The sequence below is a fragment of the Oreochromis aureus genome, linkage group 9 (assembly GCF_013358895.1).
Source record: "Oreochromis aureus strain Israel breed Guangdong linkage group 9, ZZ_aureus, whole genome shotgun sequence".
In the NCBI taxonomy this organism is placed as follows: domain Eukaryota; kingdom Metazoa; phylum Chordata; class Actinopteri; order Cichliformes; family Cichlidae; genus Oreochromis; species Oreochromis aureus.
The window spans coordinates 21,947,129-21,973,465 of NC_052950.1; the positions used below are offsets into that span (position 1 = coordinate 21,947,129).

The window sequence follows — 26,337 nt, forward strand, 5'->3', positions numbered from 1 at the left end:
AGCTGAGCTAATTATGTTCTCGCTAACTTCTTTCTCATCTCAGATTTTGACATGCACATATGCAGCCCTCGCACGGCAGATGAAGATCATAATCAGGCTTAAACTGGCGCAACAAACAGCCTAAACACCCAGAGCTCACTCGTGCTTTAAAGAATCTCCACAGTGCTTTCTCTTCGGCGCTGCCTGCGTGCCTAACAGCTGTCTGCTTCTCCAGAGCTGCCAGTAATGATAAATAAATCAGGGCTACATCTGATAATTGCAGAATTGTCTTTTAATGTTATTCCCTTCCATGTGAGGCTGTCTTTACTGTCAAGCCTGGCAATCTCATTTTGTTTGATTCAGAGATGAAATGTTCAAAGAGCGTCTTTGATTATGCGCCGCTTCGATTTGAGATTAAATTTAGTTAAAAAACTGAGATTAAACACGTGTCACTTGCAGCTAACAAACGCGTCGCCTTTGTTAGTGTCCTTTGAGGATTCTTTGAGCTCCCGAATTATTAATTCATTTTTTAAAGTTAATGGCAAATGTCATTTCGAATGCTGTCAGAAGCGTCAGTTTGTCATATGCTATGCACTGTTGCTGCGTATCAAAGCAAATGTTGAGAAAGAGGAATCCTTTACAGCGTGCGTGTGAAAACTCCTGCCAGCAGCGTTCACCTCTACAAGCTTTTCTCTTTTTTTGTATCCTTTTAACAGCTCAGAAACACAAACTGGTGTTCATTTGTCTCTTAGTGCGGATATTTTAGCCATGCTTTTTGGCTTTAAACCGACGTGACCTTGTACCTCTTAAACTGCGATCACATGTATGTCGGAGTGGGAGCGGGCGTTCTGCACCACACAAGGTTATCACAGTGACACGCCTGTCACCTACGAGCACCAGGCTCGAGAGCAGGGTGGGCCCGCTTCACACCAGTCAGCCCGTTCTGCATCCTGTGCAAGCTGCAGACACACCATGCAAAACACAAGCAGATAGCTGACAATTGGAGTTAAAGCTTTGTGAACTTAAGTCGCACCACAGCGCGCCCAGGCTCACCTACTAATGTCCAAAGCAGCCTGCTTTGTTGGGGACACAACACAAAGTGACAACGCGCTTTTATTATTTGACTCCCAAACAACTCAAATTCCACGTTTAAATGTCTTCAGTCCAATTTTAATCAATGCTTAATGAGAATAAATGCAAATTAATATGTCATTTTATGTGTATTCGTGGAGCCATGGCACAAACCTTCCTACTTTGGGCTCAAAACTCTCGACGAAAAACGTGTAGGTGTATTTTTCCCAGCCCCACTTCCTCGGAAAATACATTTGAAGAGAGCTTCAAGTGTGCAAAATATCTCAGAGCGATACTTGTGATAACTTATCTTTTCCTCTATGGGTATGACTGCAGCGATTCCACTTTAACTAATATGAATGAATGGATACATGAAGAGACGAGAGTGATGTGTTATATCCCTCATCAAAAGGGCAAAGTACTGCTACGTTATAAAAAAAAGACTGTGTATTTCAAGCACATTATTCCGTGGTACCAGGGATTTGTTCAGTGGGATGAAACATGAATCACTGCATTTCTGTGAAAGGAAAAAATTCACAGCTCTTTCACAAAGATGGGGTTTGATTTCTGTCAGTACCAACAGCAGTGTGTTTTGACTGTCAGTCTGTGACACAGCAAAGCAGCACAGCTTTCAGCTGCAAAACAGCTGCATTCATCAAAACACACTGATTGGTTATGAAGTCAAGGAACATCTGCTGTACTTGTCTCCATTAAGCATGTCAGGATTTTAAAATAGCGCGTATGTTCATCACTTAATATGCAGAGTCTTTATTTTCTGGGAAATAGGTGCAGTAATTTATTGAAACACATTCAAATATACATGGAAATGTAATATATAAGGTAAAAGCAGAGTCTAACAGGCTTAAAACTGCATATTTGGTGTGATCAACACATTCTGAACTCTCTTAGGCAAATGTTATTGTAATTTCTAAATAGTCTTCAGGAGTAGTTCTTCAGGCTTCAAAGCTCTGCTTTGGATGTTAGCTCCAGTTTGTTCTCTTTAAAGATGATCCCACGCTGCTTCAATAACATTAAAGTCCGAGCTCTGGACAGGCCGATCCATGACTCTTTGGGGTCATTGTCGTGCTGAAAAATGAATCCGTTGCCAATCAGATGCTTTCCAGATAGTACTGGATGGTAAATCAAAATCAGATGATACTTTTTGTTGTTCATAATTCTATCAGTTTAGAGAAGATCTCCAACACCACTGCAGCCCCAAACCATGACAGAGCCTCCACCATGTTTTACTGATAGCTATAGACACTCAGTTGTGCTTTTCTCCTGACATCCTTTCATTGATTTCAAAGGATGACATGAAAATCTGACACCTTGGAAGCAACATTTAAAGAAACAAGGGCCTCAAGACTTTAGCACAGAACTTTGTCTTAACAATATATTTAACCATATCACACTAAATGTTTTACTGTTTGCTTTATGAAATCATTTTGGCATTAGTAATTTCTAAAGTGGGTCTAAATAAAAAATATAGCTTAAAGTTGCAACTTTAATCAAAATACTGATGTAAATTTATAGTATTAATGCAGACTTTCATTGAGGTGTGTGTCTGTGTTGTGTGTGTGTGTGTGTGTGTGCGTAAAATCTGAAATAATTGAAAGTAATAACATCATAAACACATTCTATTTTGCACACACATAGAAATATATAGAGTGATGTATTAAACCTTACTTTTATCACATTTTAAAGAAAAGCATCTGCGATTATCTGACCTATGATGTTATGCGTGTGTGTGTGTGTTTTTATGTGTGCCCTCTTCAGTCTCTCCTGGTGGCGCAGCAACTGGCTAACGCAGTAGGTGGCGTGATGTCTGGGGCGGCGCCAGGCATGAACCAGCCCATCCTCATTCCCTTCAACGCAGGCGGGCATCTGGGCGGGCAGCAGGGCCTGGTGCTCTCCCTGCCCACCGCCAACATCCAGAGCCTGGTGGCTGCTGCTGCTGCGGGGGGCATCATGACGCTCCCCCTCCAGAACCTGCAAGGTGAGAAAAAGGGAGCTGTAGACAAGAAGCTGCAGAAAAATGACCCAGCTACTCTCAGGAATTGTTATTGCCTCGTATTCGTGTAGAGCAGACGATTCGGGAATTATTAGAAATACATAAAACAAGTAAGAGTTTGGTGCGCATTCATTTTAAGCCACTGAACAATGTTTTTTCCCCAACAAAATGCTTTAGAGGTCTTGACCAGGTAAGAGTCCTTGAGGGGTTTAGATCCCAAAAAGCAGCTATCCTCGACTTGCCCAGAGGAACAACCATATTAATTACAGGTCAGCGTTTTGCAGTGCTGCACAGAAGCACTTTATGCCTCTTTCCTGTGCATAAGAGTGCACTGTACTTCACTTTTTTATCTCTTTTCCACCTCATCTGTCCATCCACATGGCTGTACTTATCCTTGCCTTTTAAACTTTAATGCCCAAGTGTTCTCTTTTGATCATAGTTGTAAATGGTTTTCATTTTAATGTTTAAAACATTGTCTCTTTTATACCATTAGATTGAGGGATGGGGAAACCGTCAGTCATAAATCTTAGATGAGAGAGCCGCACTAATGTAAAAAGATGCCAGGCTACATGTAAAGCAGTGTGTTTTTAGGAGGGAGATTACAATAATGCCAGTGCAGCACAAAGTGCAGGGAAGTCTCCCTTCATGTGGGGAAATGGATGGACAGATGCCCTGAGTGAGGAAATGTGGAGGTAGAAGCCTAATGGACACAAACATGCATAAATAACAGCAGCCATCGCTGTGGGCAGAGCTTTTAATAAACCCGCATCTATCCAGCGAGCCCTTCAATGTATCCGTCAGTAGTGGACGATAATGGGCCCAGCAGGCCCGTCTGACTCACACTTCAACAGATCTTCCTCGTGGCGCGTGAGGGACAACCCGGAGGCTTCAGCGATCCGATGAACTGATCGACAAACACATTGTCAGGGTGTCAGAACACCAAAACAAACACCTCTCAGTCATCCATATTGTCCACTGCCAAACAAACCAACAAAGAGTCTGAGCCCAATGTCCTGATAAAATTCTACAGCCATCAGAGACACAGAGAGAGAGAGAGGGGAAAAAAAAACTGTTGTGGAGAAATGCCTCTGTGGCAGATCTTTTTTTAAGCGTGCAGACTGACAGACTGCCTGTTCGCACGTCCTCTTATCTGAAGGGGATTCATTGAAGGGACCTCCGTGGAGAGAAAGTGACACAAGTCACGAGTGAAGCTAAATGTCTTGACTGTGTCCGGGCCCCTCTGGCCACGCTGCGCTCCTCCACTCTCCCCTGTCTGAGTTCATCACAGCTCCGCTGAATGAGGCCTGCTGGCACAGCACCTCTGTCAGACAACTGCAGCTCTGGCCTCTGCCCCCGTGTCCCCCTCGCTCCCCCTCCCAGACCCTCCAGGCCTGATTAATCACACATATAATACGATGCCGCACCGTCGCCAGGGAGCAGTCAGCTCATTTCACGACTTTGGGAGCGAGTGTAGTTTACAGTGTTCACGCTGCTCGCTAATTAGTGTCAGATCAGACAGAAGACAACAGTGAGGCACAGTAATGAGACTCTGGGAGGAGCCCAGCCAATGGCTGTATTTAAATGCAATGAGGCAGCTAATGACCAACTAATAAGGCTGTTTGTCTTGTGGAGTGGGCGGTTTAGGACAGAGGATATTAGATACATTAAATCTCTGTACATTGTCAGGATGTCATGTTTCACTAGCTATATTAGATGAAATTAGGGATTTCAGTGCATGCACTTTTTGCATTTTTATATTAACCTTTAATGAGGGAAATGAAGTAAAAAGAGAAACAGTAACCGCAGCGTTTTTGATCAGGCTAATCAAAGCTGGCTCTGTGAGAATAAATGTTGACAGAAGGGAACCGGCTGGACTTGTGCTAGCTTTAGGAGGGCAGCTCTCTCAGACTGTGATGAATAACTATCACTGTAATGGGGTTGTGCTATAAAGTTGGAGCAGTTGCTTAAATAAAACTGAGCAGCATCTTGTGGCAGACTCAGTAAACACAAGCACCAGTGTAACTGGTTATTTGTCAGAATGATTTATGCCTGCAAACATGCAGTAAAAACAAATCCCCAATGAAACTAAACAAGGGAGAAAGTTATCTTTTGTGACAGAGTGCACACAATTCTAGCTGACTTCACAGAGGCAAAAACTAGGTTGGGTCATGCTAGAGGTCTGTAAATATGACGGCTGATAGGAATAAAAAAATAAAAAAAAATCATACATGATTTTCACAATTTCAGATCTAAGTATGCACGACTGATGCAGACATCTGCAGATTTCTGGTCTTGAATATGATGCTACCTTTCTGCTGCATTTTTAATAGGCCTTTACTTCATAACAAGCAAAGCATGATTACCATACTTGTAAAACTAGTTGTTTCAAAGCTCTATACATGTAATGCTCATTGGGAGGAAGCAGAACAAAGTCTCATCTGTCTACTCCTCTCCTCTACGACTCACTCAAAGGTAATGCAAGAAGCTAGTTTACCGGAGCGCTTTCATATTAATAAGCATATCCCATCTTATTTGCTCTCAGCAGAAAGCCAGGGAGCACATCACATCAGAGAGCTGAGTTCTAATGGTGAGGTGAGAGCATTGTTCCTCTGTACTCGTCCGCAGGAAACACAAAACAGCACTCAAGCTTCCTGATAAAGGTCGGCATCCCACTCACCTGCAGTAATGAGACCCCGTGTCAGTGCCAATCAAAGGCATGTCTGCCGTTTTGATGAAAACGCTCAGCGGTGTCGTTCGCAGGTTGTGGGTTTTGCCGTGATACAAATTAGGGAAATCACTCTGCTCATTACACCACCAAAGGGTGGGCTCCTGGGGGGGAAGAGCCAAATGTTTCCACACTAGTTAGACATGTCAGACTGCATCTCTTCTGCCTCAGCTGACTGCTGCTCCTTTAAGAGGTTAGCTCACCGGGCCGGGCCGCTGACTACCTCTGCCTCCTCTGTCCTCTGTGGGAATGCCTCCGTGTCCCTTTAGCCATTACATTAGCAGAGCCGGAGAGTTTCAGATATTCTTTTTGGGCTTGTTACAAACACAGCAGCCGCTCATTGTGCGGCTGCTTTTCTCTTGTGTGTGTTTCAAATCATTTTGGGGGGAGAAGAGAAAAGAAACGAGCCGCTGCTGTTTGTGGGCACATTCAGCCAGTAGAAGAGTGCATTAGGAAGCGCCACGCGCAAGCGGTCCACACTTCCTCACCCGCATCTGCCATCTTAACACAATAGAGGCCAAACCCATCCCTTCTCCCTTATCACTGTTTAATTTGAAGTGTTCTCGAGCAGTATGTATTCCACGTCGTCCTTTAATGATTTAACTTTGCTGTGGTTGTAAGATGACTCGCAGGGGAGAGAGCCGCATTAAATAAATAACAGTGATAAAATGTAGACCTCATACATTTCAAAGCTAATGCAACTAGCGGTGCAATAGGAGCAGCTGCACACAGTCCTGGAGCGGTAATTTGATTGATTTGTTGTGACAGCAGCCAAATAATTGAGAGTGAGAGGTGCTGCTGGAGATGAAGCGCAGGCAGAGGCAGGTTCGCCAGCCAGTCCCAGCAGATATGGCACCCGAGTTCTCATCTCTGCCATTGATATCTGCCAGTGGTTTATTGTTTGTCTTCAATAAGAAGCTCGGAAACGTGCCGGGTTAGTGCCTTCGTGACAGTTTGGCGACAGAAAGGAGAAAAGAGGGGGGGAAAAATCGCCAATCAGAACAAACAGGAGAGCATTAAGAGGGTTAGGATCAACCACACGGGTTTGATGCACATATAAACACACACTCTCTCTCTCCCATGAGGCTCATTTATACTCTGATGTCTGTTTTCAAGCTGAGATGTAAGTAAATTTCACCTCCTGCTGCTTCACTTGTTGCAGCCATGCTAATCATTTGTTCTGTATTCAAGTTACATATTTTCCATAATTGCTTAAAAAAACAACGATCCTCTGTGTTTCTTGAATATACAGTATGATTTTTTTTATGTATGCATCCCCAGACATTTCTGTGTTTTGTGTCTGGTAAGAAACTGTTGTATTGCACGTGTGTGTGTGTGTGTGTGTGTGTGTTAACCTTCTGGCTCTTGGCTCGTTTTTTGTTTCTATGGATGGTGGCGGTGTCACTCTGGTTCAGCCATGCCACAGGACAGCACGCTGCCAGAGCCCGAAATAGAAAGAAAGGAAAGAAAAAAGGGGGAGGCTTGGAGAGGAGGGGAGAGGGGAGGGGATGAGTCTTTATGGCGGTGTGGAGGAGGACAATAATATTGTTAATCAGATGTGGCTGTGTCTGCTCCTCCACAGCAAACCCTGACATCTGCCCTCACTGGTAAACACTGAGGGAGGCTTTTTGCAAAACCACCTGCCATAAACACACAGTGTACAAGGCGGTCGCTCACCATCGCACAGTGTCCGTCTGCGCTGTGTGTGCAGGCAGTGTGATGCATTCATTTTAATGGATTTTACTCAGGGTGGCTATAAAGCGGCGTGGATTAGGAGAGGATCGGTTTCCGAATTAGGAGGCGGAATTTCTAGATGGCAAATTCTGAAATTAGCTTCCAGTTATGTGAATAATCAAAAACACGTGGAGCAATCCGGCTATTCGCTATTCCCCGAGCTCCGGAGCTAAAAGAGATTACCCACTAGCTGCTGTAATTAAGTTTCTAAACGTGAAACAGCCACACTGCTGGCTTCATTTAGCCAAATTAACCGTTTTTGAATAAAATCTCAATTATCTTATCCTAACACTCTCAATTAAATCATCTTAGACCATGATAGCTGCGCGTGTTGATTAATATTCCAAACAATTATGCACAATCAATAGAGTTCATCTGTTATAATCGTTCCCGTCGAGTGGACCAGTTAAATGAGGGAATATTGAATGGGGTATAAATTACAATACATTGTTTTCGTGGCATTTCAGCACTTGTAAAGTCTTTCCAGTAAATGCCTTGACCACTCGGCCCCAGAGTTGTTTTGTGGAAATTACATCTCACTTTTAGCCTCCCTCCTCTGACCACACCGCTTCCGAAAGATTTGCTAAAGGTCTGCCATATTGCTGAGGCGCAATTCAGGAGCTTTCAGCAACAATCTGTAGTCAAGCATTTTAAATGAAAATTGATTTGTGATTTACATGGTCAGTGAGGGGAAAATGAACTTATGAAATGTTGTAAATGAAATATTAGACAAGGTGCAGTGGGAGAGAGCAGACAGAGATGGTAATCTTGTGGAACTGGAAGTCCTGCCTGGCAGAACTGGGTGACATTTTACATTTATCTGTGTTCTGCATGAGTTGTAATGTTAATGGTAATGTTATGGGACTGAACTGGAATGAAAATGGTGTTATCACCGATTGCTTCAAATGTGGAATTGTGTAAAGCAGCACAGCGGCATCCTTTATTTCCCATTCCCCAATAATGTGAGTTATTGCGTGATGTGTCCTCTGAGGTTGAACGTGTGTGTTCAGCCTGCTTTTTATCAGTCAGAGCGCCTTATATCACATACCTGTGCCACCGGATGAAGCACGCACGCTGCTGTGTTTTGATATTAGTAGAAAGGGCACAAATGTTTCTCCCAGATTTATTCAGCAGGTCTATTCTGCTTTTTCTTAATGATTTCCGGAGGTGTTTGTGTTGTCACTGTTATGTTTTATACCTATCTGCATAATTGACTCACACTAAGTACATATGCACATAACATTATAATATAAAGTAAAATGTTATCAAAACAGATCTATAATGGACTTAATAATACTAGCAAATCAATGTAGCATTACGCTCTGATCAATACTCCTTACACTGGGCCCAGACGTTTTAATTTTGTTCAATAACTTGTGCAGTGAACGTTTCCTGTTCCCACTCTGACCGTGTACAACATGTATGGATTTTCATAGAGCTCGCTCTTTCGTGTTTGAAAGAGAAAAGAAGCAAAAAACCTGAGAGAAGAACAAACAAAGTGATCCTGCAGCAGCGGCGGCGGCGGCGGCGGCGGCAGTAGAGGAGCTGTGGGAGTCTGGATCACACAGAGGTCAATTTTAAACACAGCTCTCCAGTTCCCCGTGTGTGAAACCAAAGAGTCCGTGGTGACATTTGTCAGCAGATGGTGTGGAACCAAACCCCTCACCAGCTAAAAGCTATCTGTGGTTACTAATTGCTGACCAGGGCCTAATTACCTTAATTAATGGCTGAGGTATCTTGGGGCCAGATTTGTGGGGGCTTTTATCAGTATCAATGCAGCTTAAAAGGTCCCGCAGGAGGCCTGAGGAGTGCGCAAGTCCCGCGGGTGCTATTCCTGGACTAACTGCAGACACATCACAGATGGATCCCGTGGCATCAGTACAGGACGGCATGTTTGGAGAGAGGTATCTGATACTTACAGATCATAAGAAAGACTCACTAAGTACATGTGAGGGTATAGAGGGGAGAAAAAAAGGCTTTTCTTGCATTTTTTTTTTCTTTTTCCTCTGGACATTTTTTCCTACTCTTCTCTGTCATACACAAGGCTGTTTCCTGAATTACACTGCCGTAATTCACAATGAGAAAGTAGACTTAGCACCTTTTGCCACAGACCGTGGGGGGTTTTGTTCAGTGAGCTCTCACTGTGAAATTAGCCCTGGTACTTTCATTTTCCAGCTGCAGTGAAATGGTTAAAAGACACAGATCAGCCAGTATGGAAATAGAACTGATTCAACAAAATCTGCTGCTGCTGCTTCCCATTGCTTTGCTCTTCACCCATCCAGGAAAAAAAGAAGAAGAAGAAGAAAAAAAAGGAAAACCCTCCCCTCTTTTCTCTTCAGCCACCCCCCCCCTCTTTTTCTCCTTACTATCCCCTCCGCCTCTCCCTTCCCCCAACCCCGTCAGGCACCTTGTCCGCATCCGAAGAAGGCTTGTAAGTTTCGGGTGCATACATTTCTTTTGATGATATATTGTCCTGGTGCGGAATTTCATTTACTGCCGCTGCCCTTTGCTGAACCTGTTGCTAGTCAGTGAGCACGATAAGCGTATAAGTAGCATGCTACTTCATTCATCATACATCGTTCTGGGCTCTCAAATATCTCATATGCGATTCAGGAAGAAACTACTAAACCGGCACAAAGGATCCCACCAGGATCAGCTGTGGTTCCATTAAATGCTGTGTGCAAAAATAAAGCACACTGGGCCGCTTGTTATCGTTGCGTCTACAAAACATTAGCCTTCATTTTGTGGTGTACACATTGTTTATGTAGCAAGGAAAAGAAAAAAAAGGGGGGGGGGAGTATCTCAAGTGCTCAGTGCTCATGTAGTACATAATTCCATTCACATTGCATTTTGAATGCATGCATTTTGAAATCTGTTTTTTCCCTCAGTCATAGTGGCTGCTCTGTGTTGTATTAAACAGCATTAATAATCACAAGAGGCTCAGTGTCACTCAGAAGTCTCCACATCACTAAGGCAGACAGTGTTGTGCTGCTGGGCATGTTGTGCTGTGTGAAAGTGCTTACACGCTCCCTCAGACAACCAAAGGGAATAATTAAAGACAGAAGATGGAGGCAGAAGAATGGAAAGCAAATCCCATTGTTTGGGGTTATTTCATCCCACTGAATTTCTTTTTCTCACTTTCTTTTCGCTCTCTTCTCACATTCCTCCCCAAATGCACTGTGGGTATGTGGCACGTTATCAAAAGCATATGTAAGCGAAGCAGCGCAGAACAAAAGCCCTGTGATGTCCTCCTCATACCCACATTGTCTTTTGATTATTCTACAATCATTTTTATATCTGTGTAAGTTGGGAAGGAAGGGAAGGCTTAATAACCCCATAATATACAATACCGTAGCTGCTCAGAAGCCACAATGCAAGATGTGCTCGAGACGATTTGGAAACAATCCTGCTTAGTCCTCTTTTTAATCTAATGGAGTAATTCTTCAACCCCTCAGTATTCAAGTTGTTACCAAAATAATCCACAATGAAATTCAAATTTAAGGTGAACTAGACTATTAGGGCGACTCTACTCCACTCCATTTCTAGAGCAGTAAATGCAGCCCCTCAATCTCTTTCAGCTTTTACTGTCAGTCAGAGAGCACTCAGTCATCTCCGTGCATCAGGCCCGCAATATTGATTTTTCCACCCACTGAAACAGCCGCATGAACATAAATTTTGCATGAGGCTTTTACTCGCGGCCTCCGCTTTGGTCTGACGACACATGATGGGACCATGAACACGCTGTAATAACCCGGTCTGTCCTGCCAGGCAGACAGGCTCTTTTCAGGAAGGGGGAGCGCGGGTGGGGGGGCTCAACACCTTCTGGACTTTGAAGGACAAAAGCAGGAGACCCCATACTGGGTTTCACTGCATTACATACTGTTTATGTGGAGTGTGTTTGAATGGAGCCTGAAAATATCTCAGAATGTGAAGGTTTGGTCATAAATGAAGCCGTTATAGTTGCTTTAGACAAAATAAAGTATTTCTTTTATTTATTTAATGAGATTTTAATGAGACAACTATAAAAAATGTTTGAAACCAGGATTAGTGCAGAAAGTTTGCCACTTAATTTAAGAAACTTTCAAGCAAAGCGAGATAAACTAATTAGTCGCTTTGGTTTAATCTTTAAAAACCCTCACCTGTAAGATCTACTGCACAAAAATGAAAAAATAAAAATCTTAAGGATTGAAATCAGAGGGAAAGTAAACTCGGTCTCTCTCTTTTTGCTTGGGACCTCCTGGAACTTTGTCGGGACCCCCCCAGAGGTTCCCGGACCACACTTTGGAAATCAATAACAAAGCGTAAGCAACACCAAAAGGGCAACGTTATCGAGCACACAGGGATTTTCTTGTATGTGTAACAACTCCATGGAGAGGATTTGATTCTTTGAAATGCTTCCCCCAGAGTGAGAATCCTGCAACACTGCTTGATATTGCCTTGCATCACAAAGTGAAAGCATTATCTCTGGATCCCTACAAGCGATGTGGTTTACTCTCCAAAATCCTGTAACTGCGACTCCGCTCAAATCTTAACTACCTATATTTTTTTTCTCTCTCGTTCTCTCTCTTTCTTTTTGTAGTCGCTGAGTTCCTCCTGCAGCTGAAATGCTGATATTGCCTGCTGTGGCTCTCTGAGTAATGTTTTTATTCAGTAGTTCTCGAGCTCCTTTAACGTTTCATTTTCCACGTGTTCATTCCAGCCATTGCCAACGCAGGTATCTATTCTCCATCCCCTTAACGTGATTACCAGCTGTATGCACTCGCCGGTGAAGGAATGTAACACAAATATGTTGCAAGCTGTAAAAAAAAGAAGCTCTGAGTGAGAACGTGTGTTTGTTTTTCTAAGCCTTTTTCTTTCTAACTCTAGCTTAACTTTTATTTCAGGGATTTAAGCACAAATATGAGATGCTTCACTTGATTATTTCCATTTTTTGCCGAAATACCAAACTACATTGTTGCGTTTCATGGCCTTTAAAACTAAATGGGCCACTCGATGATTTGTAATTTCTTTACTCAAGAAAAGAGATGTTATTAATGGCAGCTGGTTGCTGCACGGAAAAATCGTAGTGTTTTCTGAAATAAAAACCTTCACTTTAGCAGCAACATGTACAAACGCACTGAACAACTGACAAGCAGTTTGCAGCAAATAGATAAAACTAAATAGAAGCAAGCCTGAACAGGTGGGTCTTAAGTTTATTACTAAAGGTATCAGCGGTGTCCACAGATCTCAGGTCCAATGGAAGGGAGTTCCTCAACCGGGGGGCCACAAACTCAAAAGCACCGTCACCTTTTGTCTTTAAGTTGGATCTAGGTACAGCCAACAAGTATTGATCAGCAGGCATTAGAGATCTAGGCAACAACAAAGAATTAATATATAAAACTTTAATTAGCATTGTTATCATAGTTTCCAGTGTATGAGGTGTAAACAGACTGCTTTTAACCATAAAAATAACCCTTACACAGCAAATTACTGTGAGTAAACTATACGCCTTTACTATACACAGAAATCACAGGGGAAAGTTTCTCCTTTATTATTACTTTTACTTAAGGTAGATTTGCTAATAAGTATTTCATACTTTTACTTTTTAATACAGTATTAGTATTAGAGTTTTCAGTACTGCTGCCTTTATTTGAAAGTCTAAATCAAGGGTATCAAACATAAAGTCCAGGGGCCAGAATTGGCCTGGCTAAGACTCTAATTCGGCCCACTGGATGTGCTTTAGAACAAGTGAAGGAAGGCACTGAATTAATTTTTGAAGTTTTAACTGTATTTTCATAAGTTTTACAGCTTTTCCTTCTAATAAAGACCTTCCCAATGGCCGTTCATACTAAACCAAAGCAATTAAGTGACTGATAAACAATTCAATGACATAAAAATTCATGTTTTCACTATTTACTATATACATTTTATATTTTTACAATGGGACTACAATGGGGGGAAAGAAATAGGAGGTTTTATGGGTAATGAACTCTTCCTGTAATTTTACATGTGAATTTCTAACAATTCAAGTCCAAAGAGTCATGCTGACAGATTTCTTTCTTTACTACAGCAGCATTTCTTGATCATGTAGAAAAACTGAGACACACTGCTGAAATTGCACTGCTAAACTAAACATTTACCTAAACTTCTGTACACTGACACAAAGGGGAGTTTTGCTGGTTCGGCACATTTAAGATCAGAGTTTATGGGTGTATGTGGCCCACGGTTCAAACAGCGACACTCCTGGCCTAAGTGTTTCTACCAAAACTGAACCAGATACGCTGCAAAACCACACACGTGCAAAATACAGCCTGCGGGCCATCTCAATCCAGCCTGCAGTGTCTTAAAAAACTTATTTTAAACCAACCATTGTGTTAATAAATTTTAAGGTGAATGATTGTAATGAGTCTGTGCTACTTATTAAAAAAGGAAGCAATGATCCTCAGGAATGATCCATTATTCCTTTATTCATAAATAGTAAATGTAAGTCTAATTTCTACTTGATTCAGTGATGCAGGTCCTTATATTAAAGCTCAATTCAGAGTAAAACAGTTGACGCAATTTTATAACATATCGTGTTTCATGCAAGCAGTGGTCCATTGTCAGAAAATTAGATAGATGTAGGTGAATTTAAATGTTAGTATGATAGTTATGATAAGTGGATTGTTTTAAGCAAGTCAGATTTTCATTTCGAACTCAGTGGGCACCAAATGAATGCTTTATGAAACGTAAGAAAGTATTTCCAGACTCTGAAGAAGCTATAAAATATTCTAGCATGTATACTAAATTCAGGAAGTTTAAGATAACTGACCTCTATTGTTTGCTTTTCTCATCAGTATGGCCTTTAGGAAACAAAAATAAATGTTTCCTGTGCTAAACTGTGTCCATTTTTTACACAAATTCATACCTTTTATCATTTATCAGGTTAATACTAAATGCTCTACCTCTGATGCCACTTTCTTTCTTTCTTTCTTTTCATCTTTCTGTGTTTTAATAAATCACTTTTGAATTAAAAAAAAGACAGACAGAATGACCAGTAATAGAAATAATTACCTTGACGCGTAATCAGTGTTATGAAAGTGAACTAAAAGTTAACATTTCACCAAGGAAATGAGCACAGAAACAGTGATGTTATCCCCTTCATCAGTGTGCGAGCGCGCCGATCTAATCCACAGAGTAAAAAATGACCTTCCCTTGACCACCTTCATAATTACCAGATCTCATAGAGTCTAAATCTCCTTACCTCCAGTGGAGTAATTATCAGTGTGACTCACTGAAAAGGCAATTGAGACAGTGGTTTATGGACTCCCATAGAGGAACGTGAGGCAGAGCAGTAATGGGGAGCTTGTTTGTCCCCCCCTCACCTCTCTCGTCGGAGAATGACAGCCATGTTTAGAGATGAGAGCAGTTCCTAAAAATACAGGGTGGGTCACATAGGACAATTTCATCAACCTGGAAAGACTCCTCTGTAGCTTCTGATTAGCTCTTAATTTACTGCACTCGTCTCCTAAGTGAGGCTAAAGACATCCAGATAGCACAGCAGCAGTTAGATGAAGAACTTTTTCTTGGCTTTAAAGGAAGAGATGCATATGAAAGCCAGTGTGCATGCATGAATACACAAAAGGTACCATTAGATTTTATTCAGTCCTAAAACTCAGTACATTCTATCCAAGCTTTGTGAACTATCGTTTCCTTTTTGACGGCAAGAAATCCTGAATTCCTCCAACATGAGATGATCGTCTCCGACTCCTTCTGTCCGTACTTTATGCAACACAGATCACGTGCGGTTTGATAGAATGAATGATAGTCAAAGTCCCTTTGTGTAGACGTGATTGCTATGACCCTGCAATCACTCTTCATGCTGGCCTTGCCCGGGTCTTTTCTAAGCGCTATAACATGACGACCACCTATTTTTTGCTTTTCAGAAAGACTAAATGCATCAAGAGATGTTTTCATATTTCATTTAACTCGAAAAATGCACTGTGGAAGTTAGGATGACACGATACCAACAGGTAGCCAGACTCATTTACATATGCACAAACAAGCACACAGGCAAAAGGTGTATAAGGCAATTCAAGGGAAATAGTTACAAAGGCAGGTGTTGTACATCGGGAGGAAAACAAGGAGCTTGAATCAGCCCCAGAGAGAAAAGTGCTGTAATAGGTGGGTTGGCAGTGACTACTGAGATAGCGCTGGTAATGAGAGAGCAGACTGCCCGCCCTCCCACCCCACTACTCAACCGCACAGGAAACAAAAATAGCATTTTGTCTGACGAACGAGCCGGCTTTGACCTAGCCTTTCGACCTCTGACAATCAGTCTCGCTTCGTCCTCCACTACTTCACAAGCCTGGGCCAGGACAGTCAGAGATAACAGTTGATTTCTACTTTGGCACTAAAGCGAAAAAAAAAAGAAGAAGAAGCTCTGAAAGAGAGATGGCAGACAGTTTCTCAAAGCGCTGAGGTTGAAGGCCTGAGACTTCTCAGCGCTGGTGTCTCGGAGTCCCAAATGATTGTCGTTAAAAGTTTAAAATTGAGTTTCGCTTGCATCTGATCATAGCGCCGCATGATCTGGCTCATTCCTCATTAGAAACATTAACATAGGCAAGTTGTGACAACACTGAAAGTGAGACCCTTGCTCTTCCACCCCTCAGGCGCGATGACTAAGTGGGAGCGCTGACTGCATCGCAGCAGACGAGAACTAGTGAATATGAAACACAACAAAGAGACAGTGGGAGATATAATGAGCTCTATAGGATCCCGGCACCCTTTTGCCCTCTCTCCATCACAAGTGAAGCTCCCGCTCTCATCCTCGGCCCTGTGTCTGCTGGAGGAAGGAGCACAAACAATTAGCTGAGACAAGCTGTTTGGATTATGTGCTCAACCAAAGCAATCAGACAGCTGTGGTTAAAAGAATGAGCTTCAAAATGCCAGTTGCCCAGTTAGAGAGGAAGGGAGGGTCAGTGGTCCTGACAGTCTTAACAAGATGACAGAATTTATAAAGCACTGCTGTTAAAGAATATAGTTACCTGCAGTGTAGCCCTTATAATAAGGCCACATGGGGCTTCTTCCATATTCCCTCTGTATTTGTTTTCTTCTGCTTCATATTCTTTTGTTGTGCCTCTTGTTCCTTGGCGTAATGGTTGGCGCTGGAGGAAATTCTTCAATCGTCTTTGATCTTCGCCTGGTTTCGATAATTTTTTGACAGAAATCTCATTTTGCCCCCCTTTTGTTTTCTCCGTCTTTGTTCCCTTTTATTCCATCTTTAAATGGGGCTCAACATTTTGTCGTTGTGAAGTTGCAAAGGAAAAGAGCCGGTCCTGTCAGGGGCTCAGCGCTTGCTAGACAACTTGCCCCAACATTTCAAGTGCGAATTGGACTCTTGCCGTTTGCACAGATGATATATAATTCATGGTGGGGGTGTGAGAGAGGTGTCAATGTGTCAGGAGGTAGAAGAAATGTAAAAGTGTGCTGTTTACTGGCCGAGAGATGCCGGCTCTCTTTGGCTGGGCTTCTGCAGAGTGAGGAAAGAGGAGGATGATCTGATCTTCATCAAATGTTCATCTGTGCCTGTCCTGGAGACGAAGTGACCACGCTAATCAAAGACTTGTCTGCCCTGATGTTTTATTCATCTTTTATGAGACAAGCATACTTAAATAATTTAAGTGCATTGATTCGGTGTGTGTACAAGCTTGTCTACGATGTGTTCACAATTGCTGGGCCGTATTATCAATAGATGTTCACAAGTCATTTTTCTGAACCAGTGTTTGTTATCAGGGCCTTTGTGTTATAAACACTGTAAATATTTAGCTTAGCTTAGTTCAGTATTGTATGTTAATATAGTATAAATATGGTATCAATAGTATAAATATATATACATATATAGTATATATACATTATCTGCTACACTTTATATGTAATTCAGAATGATATCACAGTTTACACCCTAGTTTGTGGATTTTTAGTTTTAAAGTAAGAACATTTGACTTAAAAGAGGCAAACGTAGTTAATTTAGTTATTAATAGAAGTTTAATTTAATTATTTGTTTAGTCTTTACTTTCCTAATTCTAAAAACAGGAAGTGTATTTTTCACAAAGCCTGTTAATTTAGCTTGTTTAGACAGCATATGCTTTACTCAGCATAATTACCTTGCTTTTTAGTACATGAGATTTTAAAGACCGATACCGATATTTGGTGATTTAAAAATCCGATATTTTTTTCTTTCAGACACACAACGCAGAATTATGTGCAGTAATTTATTAGTGTAGTCTAAGATAACGACACTGCAGTTTAAAAACTAATTTTGCTGTTACAACAACTCATGGATTATTCGTTTACCACTGCCCGATAGTTCTTGAATCAACTGATTGTTGTGGTTGTTGCAACCCAGAGACATATTGTAGAGTGCCCTCTGCTGGGCAAACTATGCAACATCAACACTTATAGCATGATTGAAGGGTGTTTTTCCTCTTCACTTTTTACATTTTCATTTTTTTGGATGTTTTAAGCACTTTGAGGCGACTGTTGTTGGGATTTGTAAATAAAACTGAATTGAATGGAATTGAAATGCTAATACTGAAAGATCAGAGTCTACTTTCCATCCAAAGTACTTTTTTTGACTTTTTTTAAGAACTGAAGCGGCTCTATAGTGCAGTGGTTTACACTTTTGCCTAACAAGCAAATGAGGCTGAATTCAATTTTGGGAGGAGAAACAACAACAACTCTTTTGTGGGTTGTGTTAAGAAGGGCAAATCAAACATGCAGAGCTAGCTGCTATGGTCACCCTCTTCTGAATAAGTGAGCAGCTGAAAGTAACTTTACCTGTGGAAACAATTACATAGGGCAGAAATGTCTTTTTATTGTGCACTACACTGTAAAAAGCTAGATGAAATATCTCCATACAGATCAGTCCTGTCTCCACTAAACCCAAATTATCTTTTACAGCACAGAAACAGTCAAATGTTGATTTCACTCTTTTCTTTTCTGTCTAAGGCTGTGTAGCATCACCAAGCAGTCCACAGCAAAAACACACATAAACAGTCTGCTGGAAGTCAAGTGTAGCAATGATATGTTCTGATATGTAAAGTTGAGATTTGTTGTTTTTAAGCGGTTTAACTGTCAACATTTTAGGACATACACAGGTTTTAAAAAGTCTCTTCTATCCATCACATCTGTGTGTAAACTCAGTTTGTCCTTTCTTCTGTTTAGGGTGTGAAGGTCAGCTTAGATGTTGTTGTTTTTAGCCCATTTCGCACATATGGTGTTACGGTTGATTCCTTTAGTAGAAATCATTCGTTGTCTGTGTTGTGCTGTGGCTTTCGTCTGACATTCAAACATAAAGTGTGTGTTTGTGTGTGTGAAATGACAGAAGATCCACCAAGTTGTGTATTTGGGTGTTTGGAGTGAACTGCACAGCGTTCACACCAACATGTTTTTACATTTGTTTTATGTCAGGTGTGCTCTCTGGGTACTTGGTAGTATCTGCATGTCTGATATAGCTGCAGCTTGAGTGTTAACTGATTTTTTTTTTTAAACAGCATAAAAATTTATAAGCATTTAAATGTTGGAATTAAGTTCTAATGGCACGCTATTATTGGATCCAATTAGTTAATGGGTTTATTTCTGAACTCTTCCAGAGAAGATGGATGTCTCTTTCTTATGAGATTTTGAGCCATTAAACCAAAGATTCTTTCTTTCTCCGAGTGACAATGACGACTTTTGGCTCCGGAGAGCAATTATATCAGTCAGGCTTGATAGCTTTGTCCTCCAACTAGCTAAATTGAATTCAGTGACTCCATCATGCAGGCTAAAAACCCAGGAGGACCTTGTTGTGGCTCCATGCAATTTACATCTGTCTTTCACTGTTTACCCTATGCATCCCACACTCTATGTGTGCATGTGATTCTGTCTTTGGTGTGAAAATATTCTTCAGATAATGAAGGCCTCTTGTTTCTGTGCTGAAACACTTCTGCGGCGTGTGGCTCAGACACTAGGAAGAATCAAACTCCTGTCCTTTCATCAACAGCTACCTCATCACTGAACTCCCAGCTCCAGCACCTACAGCAGCTCCAACAGATGCAGCAGCACCACCAGCAGCAGCAGCAACAACAACAGCAGCAGCAACAGCAACATCAGCAGCAGCAACAGCAGCACCACCATCACCAACAGTCTCACTCCCATAACCAGAACCAGCTGCCATCCCAGCATCACATGACCCCACCCAGCCAGCAGCAGCAGCAGACCTCCGTCCCGTCTCCAGGCTCCACCTGCTCCTCCACCTCCGGGCAGCCGCAGCAGTCCCCGCCGCACCGACCCAACCAGTCTCCGGCCCGCAGCCTCCCGTCGCCCGTCACTCCACCCATGCCTTTGCCCGTGAGTCCACAAACTAACATGTATTTGTAGAAAACCACAGGTTCAGCTTCTCCTCTCTCTAAAACAACTGCTAATTCAGCACACTCCATTTGGATTTTTGGCTGGAGGTTGCTGGAAAATTGATTGCTAAGCCCCAGATACGTGAAAAATGTCTACTCCCTGGCGAGTTGATGAGTGGTTGGTGGAGGCCACTTGGTGTCACTAGGCAAAATCGGATCGGTCTCAAAGACATATGCTGTGTCAAGGACATAGGCAAGTGGTTGGTGTCGTTGGATTAAATAAATCGCAAAGAAGGTGCAGCAGCAAAATCCTCCTTGTGGTTGCTTTGGTCGCTAGCAGATTCACATGTAAGATGGTGACTTGTCTGCAAAGTCTCTCTAACAAACTGGAAATGGAAAACCACTTAAACTAGCATGTTATAAGCTTTTACTTTGAAGGGGAAGTTGGCAAGCTGGCATCTTCCTTGCAAACTACATCAATCTTCTAGTAACCAAAACAATCATAAGGAGGTTTTTGGTGCCGCACCTTCTTTGAGATCTACTTATTCCAGCGACAGCAACAACTCGCCAACCATTCAGGGAATATACATTTTTCCTTGTCTCTAGAGGTTGCCAGGGGGTTGCCAACTGGTATGACTGAGGGTAGATCTAAAGTGGATTTGGTACTTCTGATTGGTTTAATCCAACCTGTTCACCTACATCATTACTCTTATATTTACTTGGATTGAGGTTTCATTTTTGGGCTTTATTAGTTCTGTTTTGGTTTAGAATGTAAATATTTAAAGGCTATTTTAAATTACATCAGAACAGTCAGAGTTAAAACTTATTTATTATCATGTCACTGCCGTTGCCCATTAATTTGTTCTTTTTATTAATACAGATTATCTACGTCAACCATAGTAACAATAGCTCTGCTCATTGATCTTGCTGTAAGGCCAGGGAGTGTTTCTTTTTAAAAAGAAAAGTGCTTCATGAGCTGACACGTGCATGTGAATCGCATCATTGCGGCCTTTACCAGCAGCTGTATACTCGCCGCTCGATTGTTTGTCTGCAGATGATCTTTATCAAGTGGTGTCCATGTGGACCTATTAGAATATGCATGTTTTTATTGAAGCCTTGACGCACTTGAGCACATCCAACCTCACAGCCAGGCGAGACGCATTAATCGTATCCTGCTGCTGCAGATCGAGGAGGGATTCTGAGGTTATCTATCCTTAGGCTTTCCAGTCGTAATCAGTCCCTTAATCTTTGCTGCTCTTCCCACTCAACCTCCTTTTTAGTCACTTTGTCTGTCCATCCATCTCTGCCCTTCTGTCCGTCTGCCTGTCACTGTGTGACGATAATAACCTATTTTATATCCCTGTGGTTTCATTTCTGGTGGAGACTGGCCAGGGTCGCCTTTCTGTCCCTGGTCACATTCATCAGCGTCAGACCCTTATTGGGTTGTGGTGCAAGCTTCTTTATGGCCAGGATGAGTTGGGCTATTTGTTTCCCCTCGCAGCCCTCTCCGGCCCTGTCACGGCCTAGTGAGACTCAGCAGGAAAAACAGCCTCTGGATTTAATGGGCTCCAAAGGCTGGCCGCTACATCGCACCAAACAGGCTGTCCGGTCTGACTGTGGATACAAGAGCTCCTGACCAACATACAGATCCACACATTAAGCCTGCATCAGACAGTGTGTAAACACCTTAAGTAACAGATACTCTTTTAAGCTTTAATTTGCTAGGAAACCACCACTTGGTTAAATTTCCAAGAATCTGAACAAGAGCAGCAGAACCATTGTTATCTTGAAACAAGCTCACTGCGTGTCTGAGTTCCCGAGCTTTATCGAGGTGGTGTTTCTGTAGAGGAAGCAGGGTTGCTGATTACGATGGCTGAGGACAGACCTTCTTTGAGGGGGCCAGAGGGGCCACATCAGGTATCATTAAGATATTGCCTCATCAAATAGGATTATAGTGTGTGTGTGTGTGAGTGTGTGTAGAAGAAGAAGTAAAATGGCCATAAAAGGTTTAGTTTCTCTGGGTCATTGCTGGGATTTTCAAGGAGTGGGTTACACAGGGAGGGGCTCTCTGAAGGACAGGCCGCGGCCTCAGCACCCTCTCATGGCTGCAATAGGATTTAAACAGCAGCTCCGCCTCCCTCCGCCGCTTGGGTCAGTGATTGGATTTTCAGTCCCACATCTCTGTTTCATTTATAGAAGTTTTTAAATTCAAAGCAACTCCCCGAGTGGAGACTTTCTCGTGCGCACGTGAGCACCGTCACCCCGATCGTGCTTTTGTATGTTTTAATGAACAGCACAGAAGGGCATTTCTGGTGTTTCTGTGTTTTACCCAGAGGAACCAGTGTGTGCAGTAAAGTGGAGTCATAATTACCATAATACAATGAGCATTTTGCAGATAACACCCCTATTTCCTACCGTCATTATTCAAACAAGTAGAATCACTCAGCCATTCAACTATTTGCAGAAAAGACTGCGCAGCGCCGCAGAGAGACAAACACTCATTATGTTCCAATTAATGTCCCATTGTAATTCTCTTCTCATGGGAGGTGTGTGATATTCTTTGTAAACTCACAGAGAAGAAATCCTAAGCCTTCATTACATCCCTGGTGTTTTTGAGGGTTTGGCATTTTTTAATTTGTGAGTCAAATTTCATTAATTAGCTCATTAATACTGGTATTAGACTACAAATCGTACGGCAGCAGACCGAACCCCCTCGAGTCGGTGTTTTAAACTTATATTAGTGAAGCTAATGTGGTTAAATGAAGGGAGAATTTACCTTCCTACACCTTTCACACTCTCTATCTGCAGCTCCCCAACATGCAGAGTGCAGTCAGAGGCAGCCTGGAGCTGCCTGAAATAGCCACCACAGTGATGACAAATAGACAGAGGAAGATTATGAAATTTGCTTAAGTGCGTTAATGGGCTGATTGTGGGAGCCCGCTGGATTTTGCTGGAAGTTGATTGATTAGAGCTGCGGGTTTTCTCCACGCCCGGAGAGCTCAGGGATTTGACGGGGTAAAGGCGCGCCAAGTCTGTTACACCGGAATTGATCTTAATTAGATCTGAAAGACCTGCCACAGCAGAATGGTCGCGGCGATTAAAATGAAAAACAGGAGAAATTACTGATCAAATTAATCATAATGTCGGGCTACAGCTGTAGGTCTGGTGTAATTTGCCACTCCAGTGAGTTACATCAGCCCAGGCAGGGGAAAGGAGAGGCAGTACATACTGATCCATGGCAGCGGGAAGCTTAGGCCAGCCTATCAAATGTCTTATTCCAGTTCGTCTGCCCGGACCCTCCTGACCCTGCTGCGCCATCCAGCGGAGGACCGGCATCCGTCTCTTTGTGCCTCTAATCTAATTAGTTGCTTTTATTGCCCCTTTTTTTTTCTTCTACATTATGTCTTCCTCCATCCAGAAACTGCACCCTCTACAGTGCTGCTGTTCTTGTCATGGCTGTCTTGTCACCGGCGTGTTGTGTGTTCACTAATAGCTTCTGACCTTGGTCCAGTGTCTGGCTGGCTGGTTTTCGGGGGGCCTGGCGGAGGTGGAGGCGTCCTGTCTTCCTCCTCCGTCAGACTCCCGCCGTCTATCTCTCTCCCCTTCGTAGTCGTCTCCTTGATCGCTGTCAGAGCCCCACACTGGGCCTGTCCACTCTCCATCCACACACTCATAGGGGTAATTACAGCCTAGGGGCCTGCCTCCTATCCCTGTGCTCCACAATTTACCACCAAAGCGTCCACAGACATCTCTCTTCTTCCCCACTGCACCCCGACATCACAAGACTGCAGGGCCTCAACCCACAAGTGCTGCAATTACCTGAGTCTCTCCTCAATCCTTTTCTCTCTCCCTCTCCTCTCTCTCTCCCCCCCTCCACGCTCTCCTCTCCACCCCTTTGGCTCCCTCACTATTCCCTGGCAATCAGCCTTCATTAGAAGCCTCTGGTGAAAACCCATCGTCACCAAGGTCAGCCGCTGCCAACCACAACGGCCTTTCAGAGGCCTGGCTGTCTGCACTCTCCATCTTTCCTCACCTCCTTGCCATCCTCCCATTCCTCCTCCTCCTCCTTTTCCTCCCCATTCCTGCTCACTCCACCATCCTCCTCAAATCTCGGGCCCATCACTGCTGCTTTTGTCTCCAGCTGAGGCCCCTTCAGACACTCATGTCACTGTTTTCCGCTGCAGTGCACTTTTACTTATGTCAGCCACTGTTAAAATCACCACTGTCCAATTTGCTCCAAATGTCTCCCTTTTTTTTGGGGGGGGGGGGCATTTTTCCCATTATATTATCATGTGTATTAAATGAGTCTTGCACATCGATTAATTGATTTTCCAGATCAGCTCCGTGCTCATTGAATTTAGCAAAGAGGGAGCCGCCGTCATTCTGCAGGATATTAAATCAAAATTAAAATGACATGGTTAAATGTGGGCCCAGTGGCGCACGCTGGGCAGCGTTTACGTTAACAGGGAAAAGTCTATTCTCGCTCTTAAATGATGAAATAAAAAGAATTACAAAAACACATTATTTGAAATTATTTCTTCCAGTAAAAAGTCTTTTGAGTGTCTTTTTGCTGCCAGTTTTGGCGAGAAAGATAAAATTAAAGGAAATGACAATTAAAAAGACCAGTTTAAAAATATTTATGCATGAGAATAAAAGTTGGGGGTTCTTCTCTTTTAATTTTACTTTCATGTAAAAGCTTTAAAGTGTCCTCACGTCCTGGCATTATCCGCAATAACACCTGTTTTAAATCCCCAGATTTCAAATAAAACTTTTAAATATATACTCGCGGTATATGATGGCAGGCTGTGTGTTTAAATGGCTGCTGGTAGCTGCGTGGTTTTAGAGCATGAGCGGGCCCTCAGCTCTCCAGCAGCTCAGCCTAGCCTCTTATTAATGCACAGGAGATCCGGCTCTTAAGAAGGCAGAAAATTGCCTTACATAACAAGCGCTCCACAATTTAGAAATACAAATGTGCACTGTTGACTGAAGCAGAAAATAAGACTGTTGCCCATCAACAGCACCACATTTCATATGAATAATTATAAAGCATGGGAGCTAGATGAGGAAAACAACCTGACCATGACAGCTCTACTACTTTTATTTACTTCAAATGAGGGATTAGGCAGGGAGAAAATCTAGAGACTTAAGGAGCGACGATGAGCCTTGAATTTCTAAATAAGGCGAAAGTTAAATTTATCATATTTCACAAGGATCCTCTGGAAAACTGTGAGGGCACTTTCACTTTTAAAACTGCACCCACATTGCACCTTGCACTTACTTTTTGGCTTTTCTGGTTTTGTTGAGTTTTCAGAGCTCGCCAAGTTGATATTTCCGTCACTTTTTCTTTTTTTTTCTTTTTTAAAATCTGCAATCCTTCTAAGCCTGGCCCCATTACTCTCGAGGTGGGCAGAGGGCTTGCAGCTCAGACACCCAGCAGAAAGGCACAGGTCCCTGATCAGCCCACATGGACACTGGGGGCAACACGCATTAGACGCCCACAGGGGAGCCCTCAGATGGAGCACCGAGCTAGGGCTCACCTAACAGTGGAAAAGGAATAGGGTTTCTTTAATTATGAGGCAGGGCTGTGACATTGAGTTCCCCCCTTTCTCCTCCAGCAGCCTCCCAGACACCGTCTAAGTGCTCCGCTCCGCTGAGGAGGCCAGTCCCCCCGCGGGGCGCGATTCCACTGCCTGTAATTTCTGATGCCCATTAGTGACCGCAAACAGAGCACCGGGCTCACACGAGGAATACAGCTGCGCGGCTCTGCCACGCTGTAAAAAGGCCCTTTTAATGCAATGTTATTGCATTATACCCTCCTCATAGAGCAAGTCAAAAGTCCCATTTGTGGTCTCTGCAGAATATTATCAGAAATTCTTCTCTGCAGTGTTTCCAGTCGTAGTAAGCCGAGGCTGGATTTGGTGTATATTTTTGTAATATGAAGTGGGCTGTGTGGGTTTAAATTCCTCTCATTTGCACCTGCACTCTATGAGGAGCTTTTTTGCATTTTCTCCCAACCCCAACCCCCACCTCTTCTGTCTACCTGCCCTTTTTCATTATTAGCGGGAATGTACAATTGATGGGTTTTGTAAATAGACTCAACTGGAATCCAAGAAAAGTGCACTTCCTTGAGTCAACTCCTCAAAGGTGGGGGGAAGCCTTTGAAGTCGAAACTGAGATAATCAATACAAATACGGCGGCATATTTCATCAATTCACTTCTCCACTTATGCTGATTTAGCTCATGCCAACAACTCTGTATTTATTTCTTTTTTTTCTTTTTTGGGGGGAGGAATGCGGGGGGGCAGCAAAGGAGACATGGACGGAGGGGAGGGAGGGTGGTGGATTTATTGATCAAGGGTGACCACATCTTAGCCACAGAGCCCCTCTCTCGTGATTAATCTTAGGGCTCAGAGTTGGCCAATGACACATGACAGGCCTCCTCCTCAAACTCCTCCATTTCTCTTCATTACT

General features: G+C 42.9%; 1 protein-coding gene across 6 annotated transcripts in view; it reads left to right on the forward strand.

Moving 5' to 3' along the window:
- The first annotated feature begins 2,759 nt into the window (after nucleotides 1-2,759).
- The window catches only part of LOC116335944 (POU domain, class 6, transcription factor 2), a 49,213-nt gene continuing 25,635 nt past the window's right edge, over nucleotides 2,760-26,337 (forward strand). For 2 of the 6 annotated variants that reach the window (XM_039617574.1, XM_039617575.1), the window contains exons 1-2: nucleotides 2,760-3,046; nucleotides 19,522-19,868. In XM_039617574.1, coding sequence (XP_039473508.1) covers nucleotides 2,788-3,046; nucleotides 19,522-19,868 — 606 coding nt within the window. In that variant the 5' untranslated portion in view covers nucleotides 2,760-2,787. The other 4 variants (XM_039617579.1, XM_039617576.1, XM_039617577.1 and 1 more) reach the window with 4 other exon arrangements.